This window comes from Kalmanozyma brasiliensis (assembly GCF_000497045.1).
Source record: "Kalmanozyma brasiliensis GHG001 unplaced genomic scaffold PSEUBRA_SCAF3, whole genome shotgun sequence".
Taxonomy (NCBI): domain Eukaryota; kingdom Fungi; phylum Basidiomycota; class Ustilaginomycetes; order Ustilaginales; genus Kalmanozyma; species Kalmanozyma brasiliensis.
The window spans coordinates 1,175,510-1,200,111 of NW_015961970.1; the positions used below are offsets into that span (position 1 = coordinate 1,175,510).

A 24,602-nucleotide genomic window follows, 5' to 3' on the forward strand; every position below is an offset into this window, starting at 1 on the left:
CTGTTTTCCGGCTGCCACACCACACCCGGGGACACGATGCCGACGATCGGACAACGACAGACATGACAATGGTCAACGGCGAAGCGACAATTGCCAAGCTGAGCATCTTTGTGACGGTAGGAACAACGCGCTTCGACTCGCTCATCAACGCTGTTCTCTCGCAACGCTTCCTCGATGCGATCGCAGAGCTCGCAAAAGAGTCACCATCCACAGAGCCTCGCGTGCAGCTCGTGGTCCAGTATGGCAACTCGTCCATCGCGGACATCCTGACGTCTTCGGCGCTGGCGTCAGCCGACGAAGGAAGCGAAATCGTCCCTGAGCCAGGGCTTCGCGTAGTCAATGGCCGAAGAGTGTATCAGAGTGGACCCAAGATCGGCGGTCTCGATCCGGGTCAGACAGGCACAATATCCGGTCTACGCCTTCGTACTGCTGCTGCGCCACGCAGCGGTGATAGCACATCCGCAGAACCGAGGGAAACTGGAAAGAGCATCTTCGATAGCATGCTCAATGAGGCCAAAGCCATGCAAGGCTTCACCAGCAGCACCGCCCACTCTGCTCTGCAAGGCGCATCGCTAGAAGCAGAGACGTCCAACGGTGTCGAATTGCAGCTGTTTCAGTTCGCACCAGACCTCAAGTCGTACATCCAGTCCGCCGACATTGTCATCAGCCACGCAGGATCAGGAACGATACTGGATACGCTACGCATGCGACCGACACCGCCAACGCTGATCGTGGTGCCGAACACGTCGTTGATGGACAATCATCAAGTGGAGCTTGCAGAAGCACTGGGCCGGGATAGATTCGTCATTGTAGGGTTGGAAGAGACCCTTGCCGAAGATGTGGTTCGAGCGAGAGAAACGACCTGCGAGGCGTTCCCGGATTTCGACGCTTCCCGATTCACAGCGATTGTGGATGACCTGATGCAATTCTAGCGGTCCTTGTCGATTATGACCTGTCCTCGGTGTGCTCATCACAATCAGTCTCGGACAGGCAATCAAAAGCGGTGCTAACGCCGTCTCGGGAAGCCTCAGGGGCAGGCTGCAGAGGCCGACCCGTTCCTGGCTCCCATAAAAGACGCGTCAACTTGCCGATGACGGTGTGTTGGTCGGCTAAGAGGAAACGTCAAGTTGCGCCCCTGAGTGGGCATGACGCCAAAATCACATGCAATAGGAGCTCTGCGCAGTTCCAAATGTTCATCGAGACTCTACAACGCTCCCTTTGCCCGTCATCCAAGCCCACTAGCGACCTCTCGGCGTCGCACAGCCTCCTATTCCCTTGACCGAGCCTCGCGAACAGGGGCTGAAGTGTTTGGCGGTTCCTATTTTCAGCCCCGCGGATGTCAAAAAGGTTTCAGTGTTGGTCTGCTTGCGATATGCCTTAGGTCCATGAATGCAGTGCGTGCAGCAAACAGTGTCTGCAGTGGGACATGCTTCTTGCGAATGATGTAGCCCTTTGAACGGACTCGACATTGCTTTAGGTGTTGCACGCGACCGCACGGTCAATTGATGCAAGAGATGCTCGCTCTGCATACCGTTTGCTCTTCGGACTCGATCTGAGATTGGTCATCGTCTGAACCCACCTGGGCCAGCTTCTTCCTTCATCTCCTCATCTTCCCTGCATTTGACTCTCTGATGAGCCTCCTCGGCCAGCTACCTTGGCTTGAGACGCATGGCTCATCGATCTTCTCGGGCACTCACTTTTGTGTACAGCACGCTCCACAGCGTGGAAGTCAGCCACCCACACCTACCATGGGCACTCATACATCGACTCCTCCTCGAACTGCATCAGGATCTTGTCGTCGGCCAGTACGAACCTCATATCGGGACTAGAGCCCGGGTCTCCATCCAGCCAGGCCTGCTTTCAGAGGTGCGAAGCTATCCTCATTTGCAATCGCCGGCATGGCAACGCTACCGCAACAGGCTCCAGGGCCGGGTCCAACCGCCCAAGCCCTGCCCTCCTGGCTCTCTTACTCTGCGGCCGAAACAGACACCATCGCTTACACATCGACTCTGACCCAAGTAGTCTACGACCCACAAGGAAGCTTTGGGCCCTTTCAAACAGTAAATGTTGTTCAGGGCACCACGACCTCGGTGGACTACTCGGTGGTGAACGTTCCAGTGCTGTATACGGGGCCATTCCCGGCTCCGGATCTGGGGACGCTCTATACGACGCCCGGGCAGAGCGCAACACAACAGGCTAGTGCTGGTCCTCAGACAGCAACATATACTGCGGGTAGCGGTGAGAATAGTTCGCTCAACAATGGAGCTACGGCAGGAACAGGCACTCAGACAGCTCCTCCAGCTTCGGCGCCTACACAAACAGATCCTGCTGAAGCGTCGACAGCTCCTACAGACACGGCCACGCTAATGACAGAACAAAGCGCGGGAACAGCCGAGCCAACCCAAGATGGCTCGCTGACAGCCGCATCAGCACCTACAACATCACCCACCTCGACAGCACCATCACAGAGCAATGCACCGACCTCTACCACGCTCTCCGGCACCTCGCCGACCACAATCAACGGCACCGGCACCTCCTCAGCGACAGACCCAACTTCAAAGACTGGAACCGCCACAAACAGCGATCCCTCCGCCACCGCAGCTGGCACACCAAACACTCAGATTCTTTCTTCCAACAGCTTGTCTGGCGGTCAAATAGCCGGCATCGTTCTCGGCGCACTTTTCGCCCTCCTGCTTCTCCTTTTGCTTTTGCTCTGCCTGCGTCGTCGACGAAAGAGGCGGCAAGAAGAGGCGATACTTGGCGCGGCGACGGGCGGCGTAGGCGCCGCCGGTGGAGCTCGTGGCAACTATGCTGCCATCGGTGCTGGGACCGCTGCCCCAGGAAGGCTGACCGGCGACGACTGGAGGGATGACCACCTAACGACGGCTGGTGCTGGATCCGGATTCTTCGTCGTCGGTGGAAGAAGGAAAGGTGACCGACAAGCCAGCAGCACCTCACGCCGGTCCCGAAACCGCGAGCATTATCCAACTGCGAGCATCACTCCTTCCTCTCCCAACAGGACGGGCGCTTTCGCAGGCCTTGCAGCTGCAGGCGCAGCAGCGATAGGCGCCGTCTTCGGTCGCAAACGACCACGCAACACGGGTCGGGTGGAGATCGAGGAAGATCCATTCAGCGAGGATGACGCTGGCGATCTCACTGCAGAACGGCAGGGACTCATGTCGTTTACATCGCCCGACAGTACCTATGGGTCTGGATTCGAGATGCGTGAGGGGAAGAGACGGATATTTGCCCCTACGCCGGCGGTGCTTGTCGGAGGCGCACGGGGCGGATCGCGTCCACCATCGGACGCATATTCCGCCTCAGGGAGCGGTACGAGCAGCTCACATACGCAACGACCCGCGATCAGTAGTAGCAACAGTGGGGTGACGCCGAGTGGAAGCGGGAGGAGTCTGCCGCCGCCTCCGAGGGCATCGAGGAGTTCACCTACGAGTCAGACTATGAGGAACGTGGAGCCCTCACGAAGCTCGCCCCCTTCTGCCAGGCCAGGCTTGGCAAGTCGAGGCTCTGCAGGAACAACGGATAGCAACACCTCCTGTGGTGGGATGGACGCCGCGCTCCTCGGTGTAGGTGGGCTGGGGGCGCTCGCAGCGGGCCACAGGGAGAGCGACGGAAGCACCTACTCCCATCGCAACGTACGAGGATCCCACATGTCCGAGATGTCCGCCGACGAGCTGTCCCATCTGCGATCGACGGATCCGGAACGATACAGCCGCTTCATTTCGACGGGCAGCACGCTGTTGGGTCCCAACTATCGGTCGAGCCCCGAGGACGAGTCGTCTAACGACACATCGACGCCTGCCCACCCGGTACTTGGCGGTACTTCGGCTCCGCATCCGACACGCCTTGCCACTATCCGCAGTGTCGGCGAGCTGGGCGAGAGGAGCGAGAGCGGCTCGCCACAGCAAGGATCAAGCGGGCTGTACGGGTCATTGGGCGCCTCCTCAGGGTCAAGGCGCGCTGTCTCCCCTTTGCCCGTATACGAGCCTCGCGGTGAGACTCCAGCAGCCGACCTGCCGAAGTACGCGATGCATTCCCGACCCACTTCCTCCAGACCATCAAGCGCGGGAGAGGTGTTCAAGACACCCATGTCCGAGGCGCGAAGTCTGTTTGTCACCCCACCCGATTCGCCGGAACACACAATCCCGTCCAACTCACCGGAGGCAAGACCCGCGTCAGACGGTCGTCAAGGCGCCCAACTGCCAGAGACGTCAGCTGCAAGTGCCGGCGTGCTTGGCGGTGTCGCAGCAGGATGGCGGCGTCTGACAATGGGACAGTTCGCCTGGGTGCCTGCAGCCTCGCAGGACCACCAAGCGCCTTCCTCTTTGGGCGATGTGGATGAACCCGATCCGCGGTTGAGCTACGATCACGCCCAGCGGCCGTCTGAAGACTCGAGTCGGCTGGTGCACCAACGGCATGGCTCTCGAGTGGAGACGAGCGAGACAGGTATGGCGCCGGTAGTAAGGAGCCACAATGCGAGCGTGTATGGTCCTTCAGCGGTAGGTCATGGTTCAGGGAGCAGTGGAGAGCGGGGTGCCTCTAGGCCGAGCCTGTCGAGTCGTTCTCGAGCCGGCTACTCCGCGAGCCAGTCTGCGTTTAGCGGCCGACGCACCACGAGCGATATGGACAGCCTCAGCGCTGCCGCGCAGGCCAGCTCGTCCCGATCTACCCGCACCGGTGGCGCTAGCGAGAGAAGCATCTCCACCGGCGCTGCCAGCTACAACCCTAGCAACGACGCGCCAAGCTCGCGTGCTGTTGCGGGCGACGATTCCGTAGCGACCGACAACGCGACTAGGAGCGGCGAGTCGGCAAGCATCATGTCGGATGAGGTGTCGCACTTTGCCAGTAGTCGCGCGACCAATGGCAGCAACTCAGTGGAGGAGCGCAAGAGGCCAAGCGAGGGGCTGAGCCGACTCGACAGCTTGCGAGAGCGCGACGAGTCGATGGATCCCTTCGGCTCGCTGGAAGGCGACGCGGGAGGCAGTCCAACATCTGGGGGTTGGAGACCGTCACCGAGAGTCGTCAGCGCATCGCAACAGGCCGCTGAAGCACTGGTTCGACCTCAACAGCATCCTCAGGGGCCAAGGGATGACGCTCCGACAGCTCCGTATCCCCAGGAGGCTTCACACCATTGGGACGACCTCGATACGACATTCAGAGGACCGGATCGCGCTGCCGATCTGGAGGCTGCTCCGGAGGGCCAGACAGCCGGAGAGGGATCCGACGAGGAGCAGAGATGGAATCGCTCCTTTGAGTGGCCCAAGTTCCTACAGTTCTAGGGGCAGGAGACACTTCCGACGCGCTTTCGCCCGATCAGCTGGACCACATCAACTTTGCAGTCTCACATGGTGCGCTGCTCTTTCTTAAGATCCTAATCACCTTGATGGATGCTACATATCTCTTGTCACGAACTAACAACGTTTGCATCGCATAGCACTTTTGTTCACATGATCAGCTTTATTCTTGTCCCATTGCCGACTGCTTGCTTGATGACCGAGCACGGCCATCGTGTGAGCAGAGAGAGTCACGACCTGTTTGGTCTAGGCCCGGTCAACATCAGCCTCGCCCCAACAGCGCTCGCTGACTGCCAGGGGCGTTTGTGAAACGACGTCGAGCCCAAAAAGTCTCCGGTTGCGGGGAGATGGTTCTTGGCATGTCAGCGAGGGTTCCGCTCGTGGGGACGGGCATTTCTTTGGACACTCAAAAGCCTGAACCCCGGATATGAGGGGGTCTGGACGCGCGGGGAAAGGACGAGCCGCGAACGATTACGTCGTTGTGCGGACCAGAACCGCGTTTTGCATCTCGAAGGTGCTTTACGCGAAGACCTCACTCATCCGTGCTCGCGATCGACCCGCTGACGATGCCCCGCTTGGGAAGTGCGATCAAGAGATTGATAATCGACCGTGCACAACAGTCAGCGTGGGAAGAGGTAGCGAGAAATTTCCCCACACCCGCTCGCCCGCTGGTCCAGCTCGGCTAGGGTGCATTGCAGACGCGCCGATGGGAGCTAACCCATTTTGGCGAGGTATGCCGAGTTGAAGAGGCTAATCTATGACCAGCCGAGATGATCGTATTGGGCCATCAACACCGTCGTCCGGGCCGGACAGGATCGCGCAGTATCGACAGGGGTCGTTTAAGCTCAAGGGTGCGGCGGAGGAAAGAGGGCTCATCTATGCACATGTACGCTCGCTGGCTGGCTTTCTCCCGCGGCCGTGCCCTGCCTGGCTCCTGTGGGAAGACACTAATCAACGGCAGCTAGTGTGTCCAGTCCAGCCTATAGTACGGCGTAAGCCTTATAAGCGCGCATAGACGAAACTTAGTAGACAAGAACGCCATTGACAAAAGATCAGTTAGGGCAGACAATGAAAGCAAGGACCTGCAAGGCCGCGCATAAGATGCACGCCTTCGTTGTGTGGGATCCCAAGGCTCGGGAGGCGGCTCCGACGGGGCATGATAGCACGACGCGGGTCGTGATGAGAATGGTGGTGCGCGCCAAAAAAAAAATTGGGCGGTTGACGGAGGATCATGTCTTTGATCGCTTACCCGCTCACAATGGCAGTCTTCAGGCTGAGTATCAACTTTCCTGATCGCGATCAAGCGCGCTACTGGACGAGAGGACCCAAACCGGCGTGACCAAACCAAGCGGCGGGCGTTTCATCAGCAGCGCAAGGAGAAAAAAAGGTCGAGCTAAATTTCCGATCCAAATTGGGTGAAATCGCAGTCTTGCGAGCCGAGCGAAGGGCAGAGGGCATGTGAATGTGTCAAGAGGGCATCCACTGCTCAGTGCCGTCATCGAAAGTTGAAGCTTGCAGCTCGGATACCTCTCGCTCACACAGCAAAAAAGCAGGGTGCACGCTCGTGAGACTGTCTACACTCGCATCGAGAGCGTCACCAAGCAGCGTCAGCAGCTAACGGTACGTCCTCCCCCTGATCCCCCCATCCGCAATCAAGGAACAAACTCGTCTCGCCTAATCTGAGCCAGATCGCAAAGTCGCTGCTGATGGAGCATGGATTCTACCGGGCCACTCGCCCTTTCTCCTCGTGAGAGTCCGTTTTTGGCACTCCGCTGCCCCATCCATCGAAGCATTGTGCTGCAGCCCAGATGAAGGTGGGAGCACCAGCACCGGGGCGTAATGCGCAGTCCCCACCGCCAAATGAGACCGCTTCGTATGAAGTTCTTGCTGCCTGTGCTGGAATGCCCCACCGTGCTTCTCACGAGTCCATGCCGCCTAGCAGCACCGGTACCCTCATCAACTTCTGACGAGAGCTGTAAGCCGCAAAGGCATATATACTTCGTTTGGACTATCGTGGATCCATTCCGTTCCCATCAAACCTGCTCATCCGCAATCGCATCCTCACCTAAACTCAACCTCCAGCGTTCTTACCCTAAGACACCTCTATCATAATGTTCGCTTCCGCCGTCCGCCTCTCCGCCGCTCTTGCGCGCCCCACTGCTGGCGCCGCCGCCGTTGCTTCCACCGCTACCACTGCTGGTCTCAAGACCTCGGCCGTCACTGCCCTCAAGGCCACCACCACCATGCGCAACCTTGACGGCCGCCTCTGGTCCAAGAACCGCCTCCAGGTGCTTCTCGACGCCTCGGCGCCCATGCCCGCTGCTCGCGAGCCCAACTGGGTCAACCGCGCGGCTCGCAACCGCGACGCCAAGGACCTTGCCGGCTGCTAAACAAGCCCAGAGCCAAGCACAAACACACCCTCTTTTGCCCCATGCATCGTCGTTCCCATCGCATTAGCATTTATAGCTCTCCCTGAGAGGCTCCATTTGTACTTGTACCTGTATACTCTTTGCTTCGTGTAATCACAAACACCAAAACGCAACATCGAAGGCTCTGGCCTGGTTTTGTGAATGATGTCGATCAAGTCTTCCTTTTCGTGACAGACTCAGTGCCGAAGAAGCATCTTCAGAGGATGCGGAATGACAGCACGGTCCAAGACCATCTACGAGCCAAAGGACGGTGAGGAACTTCTAAGTCGAACCTGTCTGCCCGCGAACAAGGATCTCTGAAGCCCATGTGGCAGAAAGCGGGCATAGACGGCGTCAATATCACGGCGTTGTGGCGGAGGGGGTGTCGAGGAAGTCAAGGCAGCCGTCAGCAGTGGCCACGAGGAGGGGCGTTCCTCGATAGCTCAAGGCTCGAACCGGCCGACAGCCGCGTTCGAAGGCCATTGTGAGAGCTGACAGACAAAGATGTAACAGTCGAGAATTGTCGCTAAAATTGTGACTGCGCAGCGGAAGTCGAGCTGGAGCTGACGCTTCTTCAGCGCTCGAAGCCGTTCTTTTTCAAATCGGCAGCGCTGGATGAATTGAAAAAGAACAAAGAGGTTGTGACTTTACCAGAGGAGCAGTGATTACGAACGGCAGAGTGAGAAGTGGACTGCAGAGAGCCAAGAGATCGAGTCTGGCCGAAGAGACAAAGCACAGCCGCTGCTGCTGGCTTTGTGTGTGTGAGTGGCTCGAGAACAACAGAAATTCCCAGTCAGCAGAGCCAGTCTCTTTCTCGACTGTGCGGGAGGCGTGTGTGTGTGTCTTTGCTGCGCCGCAATGAAAGTCCACATCGTCTGGGCCGTGTCAGTTTTGCTTGTCGGTGTTTGTTGTTCTCCTTATCTCCACCACCACCAACATCAGCATTCATTGTCGTCTCTGGCATCTTCGATTGCAACATCTCGCTGTTCATCTAGGTCCGAACCGTCTCTCGTAACAGCACTCCAGTCTAGCACATCGCATTCGCCGACCAGGCAGGTACATTCGCAGTAAGTTTCATGTCAGCGGTGGCTTCAGCAGCATACAGAGGCGACGATGGATCGTGCAGGGAAGCATACATTTGGACACACGACTACCTGCATCGAGCAGTACACGGGCACTTCCTCAGCATCGCGGACCGCACGATACGGCATGACAACGTCACAGAGAACTTGTCTCCACAAGCAATTGACGGGGGCTTGCATCTTCGATGAGCTCGGCTAGGCCGTATGACCACCGATCGACGCTCGATTCCAGCTTCCAAGGACCGGAGCTGCCGCTTCCTGCTCTACGGCGGATAGGATAACGTGTAGGCTCATGAATACGTCAAAGATCGACAGGCTATGCTCAGCCCTGCCGTTTCATCATCATCCCTGCTGCAAGGATTGTCGCCGCCACTGTCTTTCCGCGTGTGTAGCGTAGAAGAACTTCTCTGACCGTATTCTCTTTTCTCGCCTTGCCTCCACGCTGCATGTCACCTTTCCGCACTTGTTCGTCTGTCCTCCACCATTGCATGTTACGACTTTCAACGCACGCAGAAAATGGCTATGAAAAGGATCAACAAGGAGCTCGCCGACCTCGGCCGCGACCCTCCCTCCTCTTGCAGCGCCGGTCCTACCGGTGACAACATGTTCCAGTGGCAAGCGACAATCATGGGTCCCGGTGACTCGCCCTATGCCGGCGGTGTCTTCTTCCTCTCCATCACCTTCCCGACCGACTACCCCTTCAAGCCACCCAAGGTTTCGTTCTCCACCAAGATCTACCACCCCAACATCAACAGCAACGGCAGCATCTGTCTCGACATTCTCAGGGACCAGTGGAGTCCAGCGCTCACCATCTCCAAGGTGCTGCTCTCCATCTGCTCCATGCTCACGGACCCAAATCCCGATGACCCGCTCGTACCCGAGATTGCCAACTTGTACAAGACCGACCGTCAACGATACGAGAGCACGGCTCGCGAGTGGACCCGAAAGTGAGTGCTAAGCCATTCCGACGTTCGAGCTCACCGACGCGTCACTGACCCATTTGTCCCTTCCTTATCCCCTTGCTGCGAATTCGCTTTGACACCAACAGATACGCTATGTAAAGACGCACACAATCACGTCAAAGCAAAGTTCCGATCTTCATTCTCGTCCTCTTGCATCTAAGACTTGTGTCCGCAGCATGCTCCAGCAATTCATCGTGCAACAATCAGAACGGAAGCGCATTCAAAGCGCGCTGTGTGCCAATCTCCTTGTCAGGAGGTCGGCGAATTGGAGGACCCAATGACGTTCACAGCAGCTGACTGCTGCTTGATGGACTCTCATCAAGCTGTTTCGGCAACGTCGCAGGCAGAACGGTGAGCGTGCCTGTGAGTTTTGAGAACCTGTTCAGCTCCAACGCCCATGCATGAACGGCGCTTGAAACGGCGACTGCATAAGACAATGAGATCTTGTCCCTCTCATTCGCAACTCCTGACAATCGCATCACTCGACGTTCGAGCTTGCCAGAGCTCGCCCCGCCACAGCGGATGCCTATGAGTGTGTGGACCGTTGAGCGTCTGCTCTTGAGAAGAGTCGAACAGTCTCGTGTGAGGGGAGCAGCAGCGAAAGCGTTCCTGAAGTATCGGCTCCGAAAATTTGCACTTGACGCCAATTCCAATTCGAGGTTTTGGAGGATTGGCTGAGTGAATGACTCCCAAGACCCTTTCCAAGCTCCTTCTACTCAGCCAACCATCCATCCGACCCTTCCTTCTTCCCATATACCCAGCGCAGCCAGTTGAGACCGACCATATCCAGCACCAGGACTTTCGGCTCCGAACAGGCGCAACCTCCACCAACGATCGAAAGGCAGACCGTTTCTACTTTCTGCAAGCCGACCCAAGCAACCACCGCGGGATGCTCTGAAAACTGCATACTCGTCTTTCCTCCGGCGTGCTCAGTATGGACGCAAAGGACTCGGCTCAGGCTGCCGATCTTCCCGTCAGCTCAATAGCTGTGACTGGGCAGCCAAAATCTACACCAGAACATGGCGGAGACAAGTCTAACGACTTCAGCATCCGTAGTGGCTCTCGGCAAGCAGTCAACGATGACGACGAGGAAGAGGAGGGAATGCTCAAAGTAGACGAGGAGGGTCAGATTGACGAAGATGACGGCATCCACTCCAAGGTGAGCCAGCCTCGTCCCCATACTGACGAGCGTGCGATTCCACTTGCTGATCGCCTCATGCCGCTTTCGGATGCTTCCTCCAAGAAGACGGTCAGCACTGCCCCATCCAGCACCACCAAGAATGGCCATTCATCTCCAAGACACACTTCCTCCGACCGCGACCGATACCATGACGCTTCACCAGGCCCGTCTTCATCCTATGCCCCACCGCGCTCCAGGTTTGGGCACCCTGCAGATGCCGGATCCTCGTATGGCGCAGCAGCTTCGGCATATGCATACCCACCAAGAGACCGCGATGCCGCTCGGCCAGAGCCATATGCATCGGGTTCCCGTACCAGTTTCGCCGGATCAGCACATCGAGCAGACAACGCGCGCAGCTGGTATCCTGCGTCATCCGGCACGCCGACACCTCGAGGATCTGACACGTACCGCCCCGGTGCAAATCGTGACCGCGAACGAGGAAGAGATAGAGACTGGGACTCGTACCGCGATGGCGACAGGGACAGAGACTGGGAGCGCGAGAGGGAATCGTATCGAGACACCGTGGACAAGCGTCGCGACTGGCCATCTCGCGAGAGAGGTGCACCTCCCTCCGTCTACGAAGCGAGCGACTCGTATGCACCATATCCAGTCTCAGCAACCAGCAAGTACGGATATGAGGCCCGCGATTATGCCGACCGACGGGCTGCATCGCCCTCCGCCAACCTCGGCAGAGACCGCGACTTTGACTCCGATCGATCCAGAGACAGGGATCGCGATCGTGTGAGCGAGCGAGACCCTCCCGCACGGGAACCGAGCTCGGGTCGGGCTTCTGGTGGGATGCGACAATGGGGCAAACCGACAGATGCCTCCATTCGTGGTCCAGCATCCGAAGATGCCCGCTCCGACACGTCACAGCGTCAGTCTACGTCCCGCTCTAACACCACGCCTCCGGAAGCCGGCACCAAGCCGGTCGCATCCGATCTCGCCGCCGAGAAAGGCGAGGTCACGAGCAGGGATGTGTCTCCGCAACCAACGCTTCAGACCAACGAGGGCAACAGAGAGGAGGCAGAGGCAGCGGCGCCACTACCAAGCGAGGTCGCTCCGCTTGCCCCATCAGCTGCGTCAGGCGCACAAGACGCAAAGGCGGAAGATCCAGCTGCAAGGGTGCGTGCGTCAGAGGCTCAGAGTGACGGTGTCTCCGAACAAGTTGCAGCAGAGTCAGCAAAACAGGACAACGCAGGATCTACCGCAGGGCCTTCAGCAGCAGCAACGCAACTCACCACCGAGCAGACCCTAGGCGACAACATCTCTACTGCAGAAATATCTCCGCCAAGCGCTGGGGGGAGTGGCACCGTCGAGCTTGCGCAACCGAACGAGAAGCCTACCAAGAATCAGGACGAGGATACACCAGGACACCAAGTTCCGGCAGTCGCGGAGGCTCCGGCAGATCCGTCGCCGGCGGACATTGAAGTTCCACAGCCTGAGTCACAAGATGGCCTTCCGTCGCAGCCCGAAACGAACGAGGCACAGCTGTCCGGCAAAGCAAGCGGCGATGCGGAGCAGGTCAACGCCAGTGCAGCCCCGCTAGCACAAGCTCCGTCGAAGGAGGACGCCAGTCATACAGCAGTAGAGACGCTACCAAGCTCAACGGAAATCACTAATGTGGGCGTACCGAGCGAAACAGCCTCCTCGCACATTCAAGACGAGCCCATGCAGAGCCAGGCTGACGAAGTGACGCAATCTCAGGTCAATCAGCAAAGCGATGCCCAAGCAACGCAGCTGCCCACAACAATCGCAGACGACTCCAAGACCGAGGACGCCAGAGCGTCAACGGCCATGCACGAATCCGTGCCGTGCGTCACCAACGAATTGGTCTCCACTGCTGTGTCCGAGCTTCAGGATGCTCGCGTCAAAGCAACCGAACAATCAGCAGCAGCTGTGCAGGCGCCTGCTTCGGCGGACCTGGATACAGGCAAGCAATCTGACGGAGCTACTGCCGATGTCGAGATGCCGGATGCTGCGCAGCAGCAAGAGCAGGCGCAGGAGCAGCCGGCAAAGGCAGACGCCGGTGCAACCGATTTAGCTGTCGCTCCGCCTACTCCGGTCGAGGCAGAGGCGGACCTTGACATAGAGGGCATATCCACGGTCAGCGCCACTGCAGAGGGCATGGTGCCCGACGTTACGCAGATTCCGGCTAGCAGTGCTGCTGATGGCATCACCGGCGAGCAACCAGTCGACAAGCCGAGTGAAGCTGCAGATGCTAGACCAGAAGATGACGTTGAGATGGAGTCAGTGGACCAGACTCCCGTCGAGAGCTCCGCGCCAGAAGCGCCGATGGAAGCGGCTGAAAAGAGTACGGTCGTCGACGAGACGCCCGTCAAGCCTCTAGAAAGCGCAAATGGACCCGTAAATCCCGGCACAACTGAGCCCGCGCCTTCGTCTGCCGAACTTAAAGTCAAGACAGAAGAAGAGCAGCCGGCTCAGGTCGGCGACGCTTCGATGACAGAGGCTTCAGTCGAGACAATTTCGAGCGATCTCCCGGTGGAGCAAGACAGCAAGATCGAGGGCCCAATCGATGAGCCAGGCCGGGCCGCTGACGCTGACGCAGCGAGCGTTGTCGAAGCCGCTTCGGCCGTCGTCCCTGTGTCAGAGCCTCAAGTAGTCGAGGCCAGTCTGCCGCCATCATTTTCCTCGCAGGTCCAGGTCTCGGGGCCCCATGTCACCGCCAGCATCGACGTCCAAGCGCAGACACAAGAGATCACACTGCCCCACGTCGACTATGGCGACGACAAAGAAGCTCGAGCACTCGCAGAACAGGAGACGGCCAGAATCGAGGAAGTTGAGATGCCTGCACCGGACGGGGAAGAGCCCTCCCTGCGCATCGCCGAGATCGACGATACCGACAGAGACATCGAGCCACCTCTGATGACGCCCTCCACTCAGGAGCAAATGGATAAAGCGATCCACTTCGCTCTTCGTCATCACATCGCAGAGGACAAGATACTCAAAGACGACTGGAAGAGGATCCTGAAAGAAAACCAGATCGTGTCACAAAGGACGACAATGGACGTTCTCAAAGCCAAGATCTACGGAATTCCGCTCCTTGTCAGCTCTGACCAGCCTCTGTGGCTCGAAGAGGACGACAAGCAGGCGGAGCGTATCAAAGCCCAACTGTTTCCTCAGTTGCTGGACCGCAAGAAGCGTCTCAACGCAAAGATCGAAAGCCTCAAGAAAAGCTATCGTAGCATCAACGAAGAGTGGAAGCTGCATTGCCAACGACTGGATCGTAGCGCCGAGCGTCGCGAATTGCTTCGCAGACCGCCGGCCAACACGCCCGCAGGTACACCTGGCGTCTTTGGCGTCGAAGAGCCGTCTCCCGGTGGTGGCGGCGGCGGCGGTGGAGGCAGTTTACTCAGTGCCTCGCTGACCACAGGTCGAGCTAACCGTCGCAGCGCTCAGACAGGCGGATTCGCTGGCTTCGGGGATGCCGTTCGGTCGGAGGCCGAATTCCTCGAGATCCTCGCCAGCTTGGAGAATGCCGACATGCAGGACCCGAACATGCGAGCTGCGCGCACCACCGCGACCGCACCGGACATGGCCATCAATGTCGACTCAGACCAGCTCACCAAGCTGCGATACGACGATCTGAATGGACATGTCGCGGATCCACTCGCCTTCTACCTGGACGAATTTGACCCTGATGTCTGGTCGGAGGAGGAAAAGGCCATCTTTGCGCGCCGCTATGCCTTGTGGCCCAAGCAATTCGGCAGAATCGCACAAGCTCTCCCACACAAAACACCGGCTCAATGCGTGCGCTACTACTACCTCAACAAGAAGGTGCCCGGCAACGACTTCAAGGCTCTGGCCGCTGCCAGGAACAGGGAGAGGAAGCGCAAGGCCCGCGTCAAGCCCAAGAAGGCCAAGGGCAGCGCACTGATGGCCGATCTGAAGTCTGCGAAGGGCGAAGAGGCCGACGATGTCGAGGACGGATCTGGTATGCGTTCGCCCGTCGAGGCGGTCGATCCATCCGCGTCACTGGCCGACGTTCCCATCCCAAGCAATGGCCGCAGGGGCGGTCGCGCTCGCATGGTTCCAGCGATCGTCGAAGGCAACTCCGAGGAAGTCGCAGCGGGCCGCAAACGCACCGCTGATCAGGGTGAGTCCGACACCAAGGGCGTAGATGCCAAGTCCGACAAGCGCAAATCTGGGCCCAAGTCGAAGCGCGCCAAGTCCGACAGCGCCAGCGCGACGGAAAAGTCGCGCAAGTCAAAGAGCGGTGGCAAGAAGGATCTTACGACGGTGGAGGAATCCTCTTCGGCGGCTCCGGCAAGTGTCAAAGCTGAGGGCAGCGACGAGATCACTTCCGCGTCTGCGCCACCCGCAGCTCACTCCGCAGAACTCAAGGCTGGGATGGAGGACAGCGACCTTGCTGCTGCCGAAGCGCTCGCAGGCCTATTTGGCGGTCCTGCTACCGGCGAGACAAACACCGCCGCGGACGGAGTGCCAGGCGAAGTGGATGCAGATGGTCGGAAGGCCGGCAAGAAGCGTCGTAGCAAGACATCCGTTCCGGGCGAGGAAGGAGGCGCGGACGTGGGAGGAGGCAAGGGCCGCGGAAAGCAGCCTACCTCCTCTTACTGGTCCGTGGCTGAGCGATACGAGTTCCTTCGTGCGCTCGTGACACACGGACCTCGATGGGAAGTCGTGTCCTCCACTTTGGCGCAAAAGTCGACCGCGCAGGCACGCAACTACTTCGCACGAAACGAAGACGAGGTCGACTTTGCCGAAGCCGCAGCGCTCGCTCGCAGCCACGCCGACGCTCCCTTGGAAGAAAGAGAAGCCGCGGCGCTGGCCTTTGTGCGTCAACGCTTTGCCAGCAATTCTGCTTCTGCCGTACCATCACTGCCCTCTGCAGCAGGAAGCGTGCCAGCTCTGGCATTGTCGGCGCCCGGCTTTGGCAACGAAGCTGTTCCTGGAACGACCCATCTTCCTCCGCCGCCTGGCATCTCTTCTTTCCAAGGCGATGCGATGGATGCCAAGATGCGGGACGAATCGCCCGAGGCGGTCGCCCCTCGACGCGGCTTGCAGATCAACTCGCTGCTCAACGACTCAGCCGATGCGGCTAGCCACCGGACCGCGAGACGATCTTCCCTGCACGATTGGCACGCGGAACGAGGAGACCCGGCGCATCCAGCCGCCAGCCGAGACGTCTCCGTGCCGCCTTCTCTCTACGCGAGGCAGGGACGCGACCTCGATGCGAGACCGCTCACTGCCGACCATCTCGAAACCGGTCGTCCCGCCACTTCCGATGGCCGAACGATGCGGGACGATCACGATGGGAGAGCGCGTGCGTACGATCGTCTCGATATGCACAGATCTGCCGCTGAAGGGCGAGACCCGCGAGATGACGCGGTCGACTCGAGGCCCTGGATGTACGATTCGCCATATGACGCACATCGCCGACCCATGCCTTCGTCAGGCTACGCAGCTATGGCGCCGCCGACCCATCCGGCTGATCGCAGCTCGGCCGCCTCGCGCTACTCGATGCCACCCAGCAGCGTCTCTAGCGCCGGTCACGTCGCCAGGTCGGCACCGCCCATGCACAGCCACCTGTCTTCGAGCGATGATGTCGAAGCGGAGCGCGAACGTGATCGTGAACGCGACCGTGCTGGATACAACATGTACGGCGCATCGGGTCGATCTCGCGAACACGAGTCGCACAGCATGCCGCCTTCCGTGCCTGGCGAGCAGCGTCGTGCCGTCAGTGGGGAGCAGATCTCACCGACTGGCGCCCACTTTGGCACGAGTCACGGCTACAGCCGTTACCCAACAACTGGCGTCGGGAGCGTGTACGCGAGCACCACGGCAGCGTCTGCTGCCCTCGCCTCGAGGAACAGACCTACCAACGGACCACTCACGGCGCCGTTGCCATCGACGTCCGAGCGACCAGCGTACGAGCAACGTTGGCGGGGCTACTCGCAGTCTCCTGGACCCACGTCCGCTGGCTCGAGCGCAGCTCACCTCTCGTCCTCTTCGACGGGTGGCTACTCTACCGCCAGCGCCTATCGATCGTCGAACAGCCCTTACTCGAGCTTCCCTTCGCAAAGTCTGCCCCGACCCTCCTTGCCTTCGCTTTCGGCGAGTGGTGGAAAGCCGGGTGCGCCGCACCTGCCGTCTTTGGGAGCAGCAGGACGTTCGTTGCCGCCCATCTTGGGCACGTTCCCAGCATCCGGGCGCAGCGCTCTCGGTGCTGGATCGCGGCCAGCAGGTACGGGCGAAGAGGCGAGATACTGGCCCTATCCACATCGCCCGCGAGGCCACGATCAGGGACCGTCGAGCCGCACTCCCGAGTAGACGAGGCGCTGAAGGGACCAGCATCAGCATTTCACAATTGTATTCCTACTTGTACTTCTATCGACCGTCATTGGATTCATGTATCAATAGCAAGCTGATGGAACCGCAACGTATCTACCGTCGCTTGTGATTGTGATTGCGACTTGCGAGAGGGCGTGCTCTTGAAGAAAGGTGGGGCTGAGCAGGAGCGCTTGGACGCGTCTCTGTGCGCAGCAACGCCTCCACACGCAGGGTCCAGCGCAGAAAAAAACGCACGGTTGATCAAGTTCTTCTCAAGAATCTTATTGTGGCGCATGAAGCTCTGTCCTTTTGATCACATCGTGAGTCCACGAATCGACTTCAGCTCGAGTTCGCAACAGCATCAACGTCTCTTCGTCATGTCGGTAAGTGACAGCGACTGTCAAAGACACGCTTCGAGAGGACAGCTGACTCACGACCAACCCAACCTCTTCTATATTGTCGGTCGACCAACACGGACAGGGTTCTTCGTCTACGAAGTGGGTGACGCTGGTCAGCGAGGTAAGTGGGAAGAGTATTTAGAGCACCGTCCAGCTGTGATCGAGACTGACGCTAGATTCTCGCTCCATACATCTCTGTCTCCGGCACGCTCGCTCGCTTCATGTTCTCTCTCCCACTCGCGCAAACCTTGTCTCGCTCGCTCCCTCGACGGTCTCTTCGCAACCGCACGCGCAGGATGGTTACCGCTTCCTAGTCGACAACACAACCGTGCAAGCATCACCGACCATCAAGACCATGCTTTCGACGGGTGACGGAGGAGGCTTCGCCGAGGCAGAGAGCAACACTGCCCGTCTGCAGATCCGGTACGCATTGGCTCCCTTTCCTCATCACTGCTTCTCCAAGCTGTACTGACGCTCTTTGTGGTCGTCTTTGTCGGATGGCGTGGCACTCGCAGGGGCGAAGTGCTTGAAAAGGTCATCGAGTACCTTCACTTCAAGACCAAGTACGGCGCAGCAGCCGATATGGACGTGCCCGATTTCAAGAACCGGATCCCACCAGAGAGCGCGCTTGAACTGTAAGTGAGCGCGGCTGTACGAAGACGATTGGACGAACGAGTACTGACGACGAACATTTCCCGACCATGCAATGGTGTTCTTGCTTACGATGGCGAATCGCAGGCTGATGGCTGCCGACTTCTTGGAGTGTAAGTGCTTGGCCCTTTCACCATGCCGCGTTGCTAGGATGAAGCTTACAGTCTTCTTCCCTATCGAATCTGCTCTGCTATGCGACAGTGTGACGCGGCCCCACAAATGCAATCGACAAGGGTACTTTAAACCGCTCGTGGATCCGTCCGGGTCGGAGAGCTCGCTTAAATGGAAGACAGTGTGTGGCAGAGATCGCGTCGATGCTAAGCGGGTCACCGCAACAGTTGCGTTCCATTGTTCGCCAGGGGACGCTCGAGAAGCTTCATTCATGCACCTCCAGGTTGGTTGTGCGGGGACTCGAATCGGTCCACGCTCGAGACCCCTTTGTGGGGCATCTGTGGCCACGTTGTGCCGTCAGACATCGCATAGCCGCCGGGTCCGAAGCACACGTCGGCGAGAGCTTTTCCATAGGCTCGACTGAGGATATGTTGAGCAGGCTCGTGCGGCACGAAGTTGATGCGGACGAGACTGTCTCTGCTGCGCTTTCGTCGAGCATCCGACAGACTCTTTCTGTCGTGATGAGCCATGTCTACGACCTAGGATCGACCCATCTCGAGGATTCCTTTGTCCCGACCGCCGCCACGTCAAAGCGCTTGTGCTGCTAGGTAAGGTGGCTGAGCGAGGCGCGCGACACGGACGGAGTTGCAACTTTGAATAAAATTGCGAGACAACAGCGACCAGAAGCGGATTCCGTGGGAGCATGGGCTGCTGCACATGTGGCCTCTCAACGCAGAAAAGAGCGTAAATTGGTTCTTTTCCAGATCGGCAGTGGATCAACAGGAGCAGCAACAGCAACAGCAGCAGCAGCAGTGGTGTGAGTCTGTCGAGAGCTGTCTCGCTTTGCCGTGTTGCATTCGCGTGCAGCTGATCAGCTTCTCGTACACAAATCAGGCGGCAGTGAATCACATCCATTCCCTTGTCGAAATCGACATGCTCCTCGACGCTCATCAATCCACACTCCGATCGGATCAGCTCTTTGCTTGCTCGCCCGGTCATCTCATCCTTTTCTCTTTCGTCTCGCATTCCAATTGACGCCCATCATGGTGACGCTGATCGCCGGATATCTCGATTGACCAAGCCGACGATCATGATTGATCCTTACCATCTCTACCTCTCACGGCGGTCAAGCAGTGCTCGAGACACTGAATCCAAATCCAACAACATGCCTCCTTCCAGGCCACCAGACTCGGCAGCGACCACAAGCAAAAGCAGCTCCGTCGACTCCAGGTCCTTTCAGAGCTCCTACATCGGCGGCGATGGCCTCTCGCCCACCAGCACAACATCCACCGATCCCACCACCAAGGCAAGCCTCGCTGGCTCCTCCGGCTCTTCCGCCAATGCCGCCGCGCTGCCTCACAAGCTACCGGACCTCGAACACTTTCGTCAGAGCAGCCAATTGATGCCAGAGTACTTCCCGCGCACCTCTGAGTTCTTCAGTCACGGCCGTCGCCGCAGCAGCGTTGCCATCAATCCCAACACGCCTGCCACCACCGGCACCTCTCCTTCGGGAGCAGCTCCGGCAATCCCCGAAGCCTCCTTACGTCCTCGCAGCAGTGCGAGTCCCGCCAAGAAGCCCGACTCCTTCAATCTTCCACTCAACTTTGAAGAATCAGAGGCGCTCCTAGGCGAGCAGCTTCCCGTTCGTCTTGGATTGGCACCTCCGTCTCATTCGCACGGCTTCAAGGCGTCCGACATCACCTATAAAGCGCGTGTTGGTCATGGCTACTACTTCTATCTTCCACCGCCGCTTAAGGCTGCTCCATCTGCAAACCCTGCTCCCGACACGCTGCGACGCAGAAACACCGACACTGGCGACCATGTCGGGTGGCCGCTCCAGCAAAAGGTACCCTCGCCTTCCTCAACGCAGGTTTCGCCAATCGCCTTGGGTTCCTCGGCCCAGCGTGCGCGTGCCAGCACCTCCACGGACGCCTCTCCAGCCCCTACGCTCGTAGGTCACTCGAATAGCTACAAACGATCATCGTCGCTACCGCGAGGCCGTCTGCCTCCACCTTCAGCTGATTGTTGGGATCCCGAAGCCTACTTCACCCGAAAGCAGACTCGAGTCAAGGGCAAGATGCACGAATACGTCTACCACTCGTTCCCCTCGTCCGTCGCTCCCTACTGGCACGGCTACAACAACGAGGCCATGGAAGCCGAGTTGTCGCTTCACCTCAGCATCGTCGCCATCTTTCGCGGACACACGTTGAGGGAGTTTCCTGAAGGCTCGCGCCCCTCGCGCGTGCTCGATCTCGGCTGCGGGAGGGGGCAATGGTGTCTCGACGTAGCGCGTGAATGGAAGACAACCGAGTTTGTTGGCCTGGATCTCGTACCAATCCAGCCACCGCTCCACAAGCTGGGCGATCCCGATCTCGAGCATCGCGTCAGTTGGGTCGTTGCCAACTTCCTCGAGCCGCTTCCTTTCCCCGACGCCAGCTTCGACTATGTGCACATTCGCTTCCTCTTGCAAGGCGTGCCCGAGGACAAGTGGGTCGACATATTTTCCGAAGCTCGACGCGTCCTGGCTCCCGGAGGGGTGCTCGAGATCTTAGAAAGCAACTACATCTTCTTTGGCCAGCCGAGCTTGGTGGATACCGGCGAGCTCGACGATCTCGAAAAAGGACGCGCGGCGCTCAAGATCAGTGGGGGTGCCCGAATGCCCCGACGACTCAAGGTGCTAGGCGATGCCTCGGACTCGAACGACGTCGATGCGATCGAGGTCGTCTTTGAGCGTATGATGCATCGACGCTTCATCAATCCCGCATCGCTCTCCATCATGGCCTCGGCGTTGCTGCTGCCCGGCTTTGCCACCGTCGCCAATGGCAACCCGCGACACATTCCGGTCTTTGCCGAGTCCAAAGCGCAACGGGCCCGAGCACGAGGCGAAACCACCACCTCGTCTTCCAACGCTACTTCGAGCGACGATGAATACAGGCGATCGAACAAGTTCGCCAGTCGCGGTCAGATCGGCCCGCCGCTCAAGTCGCAGTTTGCCGTGACGGATGCGGAACTCATTTGCGCCCTCGCCATCATGGAGCGCCTGGACCACTTTTCCTCCAGTCGCGAACTTGTCTGGGCCGAGGCCGAAGCCGAGAAACGCAGTTTGCAAGGAACACCCCAAGTTGAGGTGCCCAAGATGGATGCCACTCGAAGGTTCGGGCAGGGCAACCCGATGGCGTTGAAGCCGTTCGCGCATCCTTGGAAGTCGAAGCAGGACTTCTTCAAGGCGATGGACACGTGGATCGAGACGACCAGGGTGTCGGCGGATACGGAAAGTTTGCTGCTCAAGTATCTCGACTGGGAGCAGACGCACGAGGATCTCACCGTGGAAGGCAGGAAGCACGCCGAACGCAGGCGCAAGATGAGCTCGTCGTCGGTGACCATGCCTTCGCTCGGGCTGGATCGCTTGAACGTGGACAATCCGCTGTACGAGGAGCATGGCGGTGCAAGTGCCGACGGTGGGTTCCCACAAAAGCCACTGGCTAGCTGGCAAGAGGAGACGCCCGGAGATGTTGGCATGGAATATGCCGGGCGTTCGGCATATCCCATCCCTTCGACTCGCGCGCAGGAAGCGCCCGCCCGACTCCAGAGCACGCGCTCATCCGCCTCCGACACTCGGCCCGACGTCGCGCACAGTGCTGAACCCAACAAGCCGGTGGAGAAGAAGAAGCGAAAGTCGATGCGACCGAGCAGCAGCGGGAGTGTCGGACTGTCGACTCCGAGCTTTGGTGGCTCGTTCGGGCGTGCACGCACCTTCGGACGTGGCGGCGCAGGCAACCTCGTAGCTGCACAACACGTACCTCTGCCGGATGCGCCTTCGTTCATGCCCGGGAACGCGTTCGTGCCTCCCGGCTCGGACGCGCACGGCTTGTTCCGCGGTGCCAATACCAAGGCGAGCATCCTTGCGTCGACTCGAGGTGGGAGGGGGGGTCCCGGTGGTCGACTGGCGTCGAGCACCAAGTCGATCACGAGCGACCAAGCTAGCATTCCGAGCCGGGACGATCCGCGCCAAGCGGCGACAGGGATGGTCTCTTCGCCTGCGCCCTTGAGCCCTGCATCGGGCATGTCGGCTGCCGCAGCGTATGCAGCGACGCAGCGCGTGTCGCACGGTATCGACGACGAGCATCGCTTCCAGCCCGTGCCGGGGATTCCGGAGGAGGAGGTCAGGAGGGAGTCGCGCCCTGTTAGTCCGACCACCGGTGCGCTGCGCTCGCCAGTAGCCCCCGCGCGTGCGTCGACGACCGGAACCAGACCCTCGCTCACCAGCGCACACCCGGGAGCGGGAGCAGGAGCCGACGCGCGCTCCGTCACCTCGCCCCCCACCGCAGGCGCCACCGTCAGGATCGCCGAACCACTCAACAAGCCATCCAAGGACCGCTCCGCCAAGATCAAACCCAAGGCCGTCGCCATCATCGGCTTTCTCGACGCTAGCGGCTTTCTCGCCACCGCCTAGCACCATCCGAATGATACCCATTTTTGCACACCCGATTTGTGTGTGTGATGCGATTCAAGTTGAGAGGTACAAATACAAATGCTGGTTGGGTTAGATGACTTCTACGACCCTCGTCTCTGCATCGCGTCTCAACGCCTCATCGAGCGATTCTGTGAGTTCCTGCACTCTCCGCAGTCCGACCTGTATCAAGTCCAATAGCAGCCTTGGGTCGATGGGGCTGCCGTACGATTTGTCGAGCACGCAGATCTCGCGCTGCGCATTGAGCACGAGGGTCAACTTGGACTGTGCCAGCTGTTCTTCCAGCAGGGATGGGTCGAGGAGTGCGACTGAACCTGTGCTTGCTGCTTTTTCGTCCTCGCCCTCCGCGGTGGGGGGGAGGACGTTATCGAACAGCGCAAAGCTAACGCACAATGGAGTGTGGTGAATCGCCAGTGGTACGCCTACCCTCTCGTCCAACCCGAACAGGCGGACTTTGCCACCTTCGACACTGACGTCGTTGCGCCTGAAATGGCGGAGACTCGCCAAACAGGCTAGCACAGCAGCGTCCAATGCGCCCCCCGCATCCGAGAGAAGATGAAGCGTCAATTGGACATCCCACACCTGTTCGCCCGCCACAACGCACAAACTCTCCCTATCAACCGCCTCGGTTCGTCGAACAGCCTTCTCCACCAGTCGCTCGAACAACAACTCTCTCGCCCGCGCAGAGGAGGATGCGCCCCCCGAAGCGTCGTATTCCGTTCCCGCCATGGGCGAAATGTCGGATGTGATGGTGAGAAACCCTTCGTAAGGTCGATCGGCTCGAGGTGGGGATAGGGTCGCTCGGATGGACGTGGCGATGCGTGTGTCGCCGAGCGTGACGTGCACGTTGCCCAATTCAGCACCGAAGCTGATGGACAGCGGTCGAGGGGTAAGGAAGGATCGGCCATCGGATCGAATCCCAGAGGCGAGGCAGGAGAGGGTGAAGTCGGACTCGGTGAGCGACGGTTCTAGGAGTTGACCGGGCGGCATGCTGGGCGGCTAGAGTAAGGTGCGTGATGTGCCGGTTGCTCTGCGGTGCGATCGAGTGGGAGCTGCCTTTAGGGATGGAAAGCGCAGAGACGATGACAAGAAGATGGTGTGGGTCCAAGCGAGTGTTGAGAAGAAAAATTCGTTGCACCCTTGAGAAGGGGCTCGCTGTGGAGGGCGCTTAATCAATGCTCTAACAGCCATCCTTTGAATTACGGTCTAACACCTCAAACGGTGCTAGCGGTCTAACACCCTGGCAACGAAAAGATGGGCCTCCTTCGACCATGACCAGACGACCAAGATGCCCACCTGCGGCGATCTCGGACGCATCAGAGTCTCGTTGAAGAGCGTTCATGATCGGCAGCATGCACTTGCGACAGGCGGAGTTGTCAGTCATGATGTATTCGCCTTACACATCACTCCCTATCAAAGCAATCAAGATGCGGTACACATTGGAGGTCCCTGCTTCCGCGTGGGGAGGGGGAACGGAACGGATGCAGCGATGCATGAAAGCGAGCGTTCCTAGAGGTCACCCATGCTCGAGAAGACGATGCTGTTGACGGTCAGAGGGCCGGGCAGCTGATTGGCCCATGATAAGGATGGGGGCGGCACACGAGGCAGGACGCAAATCAAGATCAAGATCAGCGCAGCGCAGCGCGGACGGATACGGAGTCCCATTTGGGGGATCTGGCAGGATCAACAGCTGGTGCGCTTAGATGTTTCTCTTA

The 24,602-nt window shown here is 59.0% G+C and overlaps 8 protein-coding genes across 8 annotated transcripts; 7 read left to right on the forward strand and 1 right to left on the reverse strand.

Annotated features, from left to right (window-relative positions):
• Nucleotides 1-68: 68 nt before the first annotated feature.
• Nucleotides 69-932, forward strand: PSEUBRA_004300 (Glycosyl transferase, family 28, C-terminal; the record flags this gene model as incomplete). Its single annotated transcript, XM_016437830.2, has 1 exon — nt 69-932. The coding sequence occupies one exon, from the start codon at nt 69-71 to the stop codon at nt 930-932; it is 864 nt and encodes a 287-aa protein (XP_016291393.2).
• A 966-nt stretch (nt 933-1,898) lies between these two features.
• Nucleotides 1,899-5,297, forward strand: PSEUBRA_004301 (uncharacterized protein; the record flags this gene model as incomplete). The annotated part of the gene is made up of 1 exon (XM_016437838.2): nt 1,899-5,297. One exon carries the CDS (start codon nt 1,899-1,901, stop codon nt 5,295-5,297), a length of 3,399 nt encoding a protein of 1,132 aa, XP_016291394.2.
• A 2,126-nt stretch (nt 5,298-7,423) lies between these two features.
• Nucleotides 7,424-7,702, forward strand: PSEUBRA_004302 (uncharacterized protein; the record flags this gene model as incomplete). The annotated part of the gene is made up of 1 exon (XM_016437832.1): nt 7,424-7,702. One exon carries the CDS (start codon nt 7,424-7,426, stop codon nt 7,700-7,702), a length of 279 nt encoding a protein of 92 aa, XP_016291395.1.
• Nucleotides 7,703-9,318: 1,616 nt separating this feature from the next.
• Nucleotides 9,319-9,863, forward strand: PSEUBRA_004303 (Ubiquitin-conjugating enzyme, E2; the record flags this gene model as incomplete). Its single annotated transcript, XM_016437836.1, has 2 exons — nt 9,319-9,749; nt 9,851-9,863. 2 exons carry the CDS (start codon nt 9,319-9,321, stop codon nt 9,861-9,863), a joined length of 444 nt encoding a protein of 147 aa, XP_016291396.1.
• Nucleotides 9,864-10,698: 835 nt separating this feature from the next.
• Nucleotides 10,699-17,256, forward strand: PSEUBRA_004304 (SANT domain protein; the record flags this gene model as incomplete). Its single annotated transcript, XM_059465270.1, has 2 exons — nt 10,699-10,923; nt 11,011-17,256. 2 exons carry the CDS (start codon nt 10,699-10,701, stop codon nt 17,254-17,256), a joined length of 6,471 nt encoding a protein of 2,156 aa, XP_059320533.1.
• Nucleotides 17,257-17,633: 377 nt separating this feature from the next.
• PSEUBRA_004305 (SKP1 component, POZ domain protein) lies at nt 17,634-18,511 on the forward strand (the record flags this gene model as incomplete). The annotated part of the gene is made up of 6 exons (XM_059465271.1): nt 17,634-17,639; nt 17,737-17,775; nt 17,950-18,077; nt 18,170-18,289; nt 18,393-18,418; nt 18,507-18,511. 6 exons carry the CDS (start codon nt 17,634-17,636, stop codon nt 18,509-18,511), a joined length of 324 nt encoding a protein of 107 aa, XP_059320534.1.
• A 1,070-nt stretch (nt 18,512-19,581) lies between these two features.
• On the forward strand, nt 19,582-22,869 carry PSEUBRA_004306 (uncharacterized protein; the record flags this gene model as incomplete). Its single annotated transcript, XM_059465273.1, has 1 exon — nt 19,582-22,869. One exon carries the CDS (start codon nt 19,582-19,584, stop codon nt 22,867-22,869), a length of 3,288 nt encoding a protein of 1,095 aa, XP_059320535.1.
• Nucleotides 22,870-22,959: 90 nt separating this feature from the next.
• On the reverse strand, nt 22,960-23,877 carry PSEUBRA_004307 (Exoribonuclease, phosphorolytic domain 2; the record flags this gene model as incomplete). The annotated part of the gene is made up of 1 exon (XM_016437873.1): nt 22,960-23,877. One exon carries the CDS (start codon nt 23,875-23,877, stop codon nt 22,960-22,962), a length of 918 nt encoding a protein of 305 aa, XP_016291400.1.
• Between the last annotated feature and the right edge of the window lie 725 nt (nt 23,878-24,602).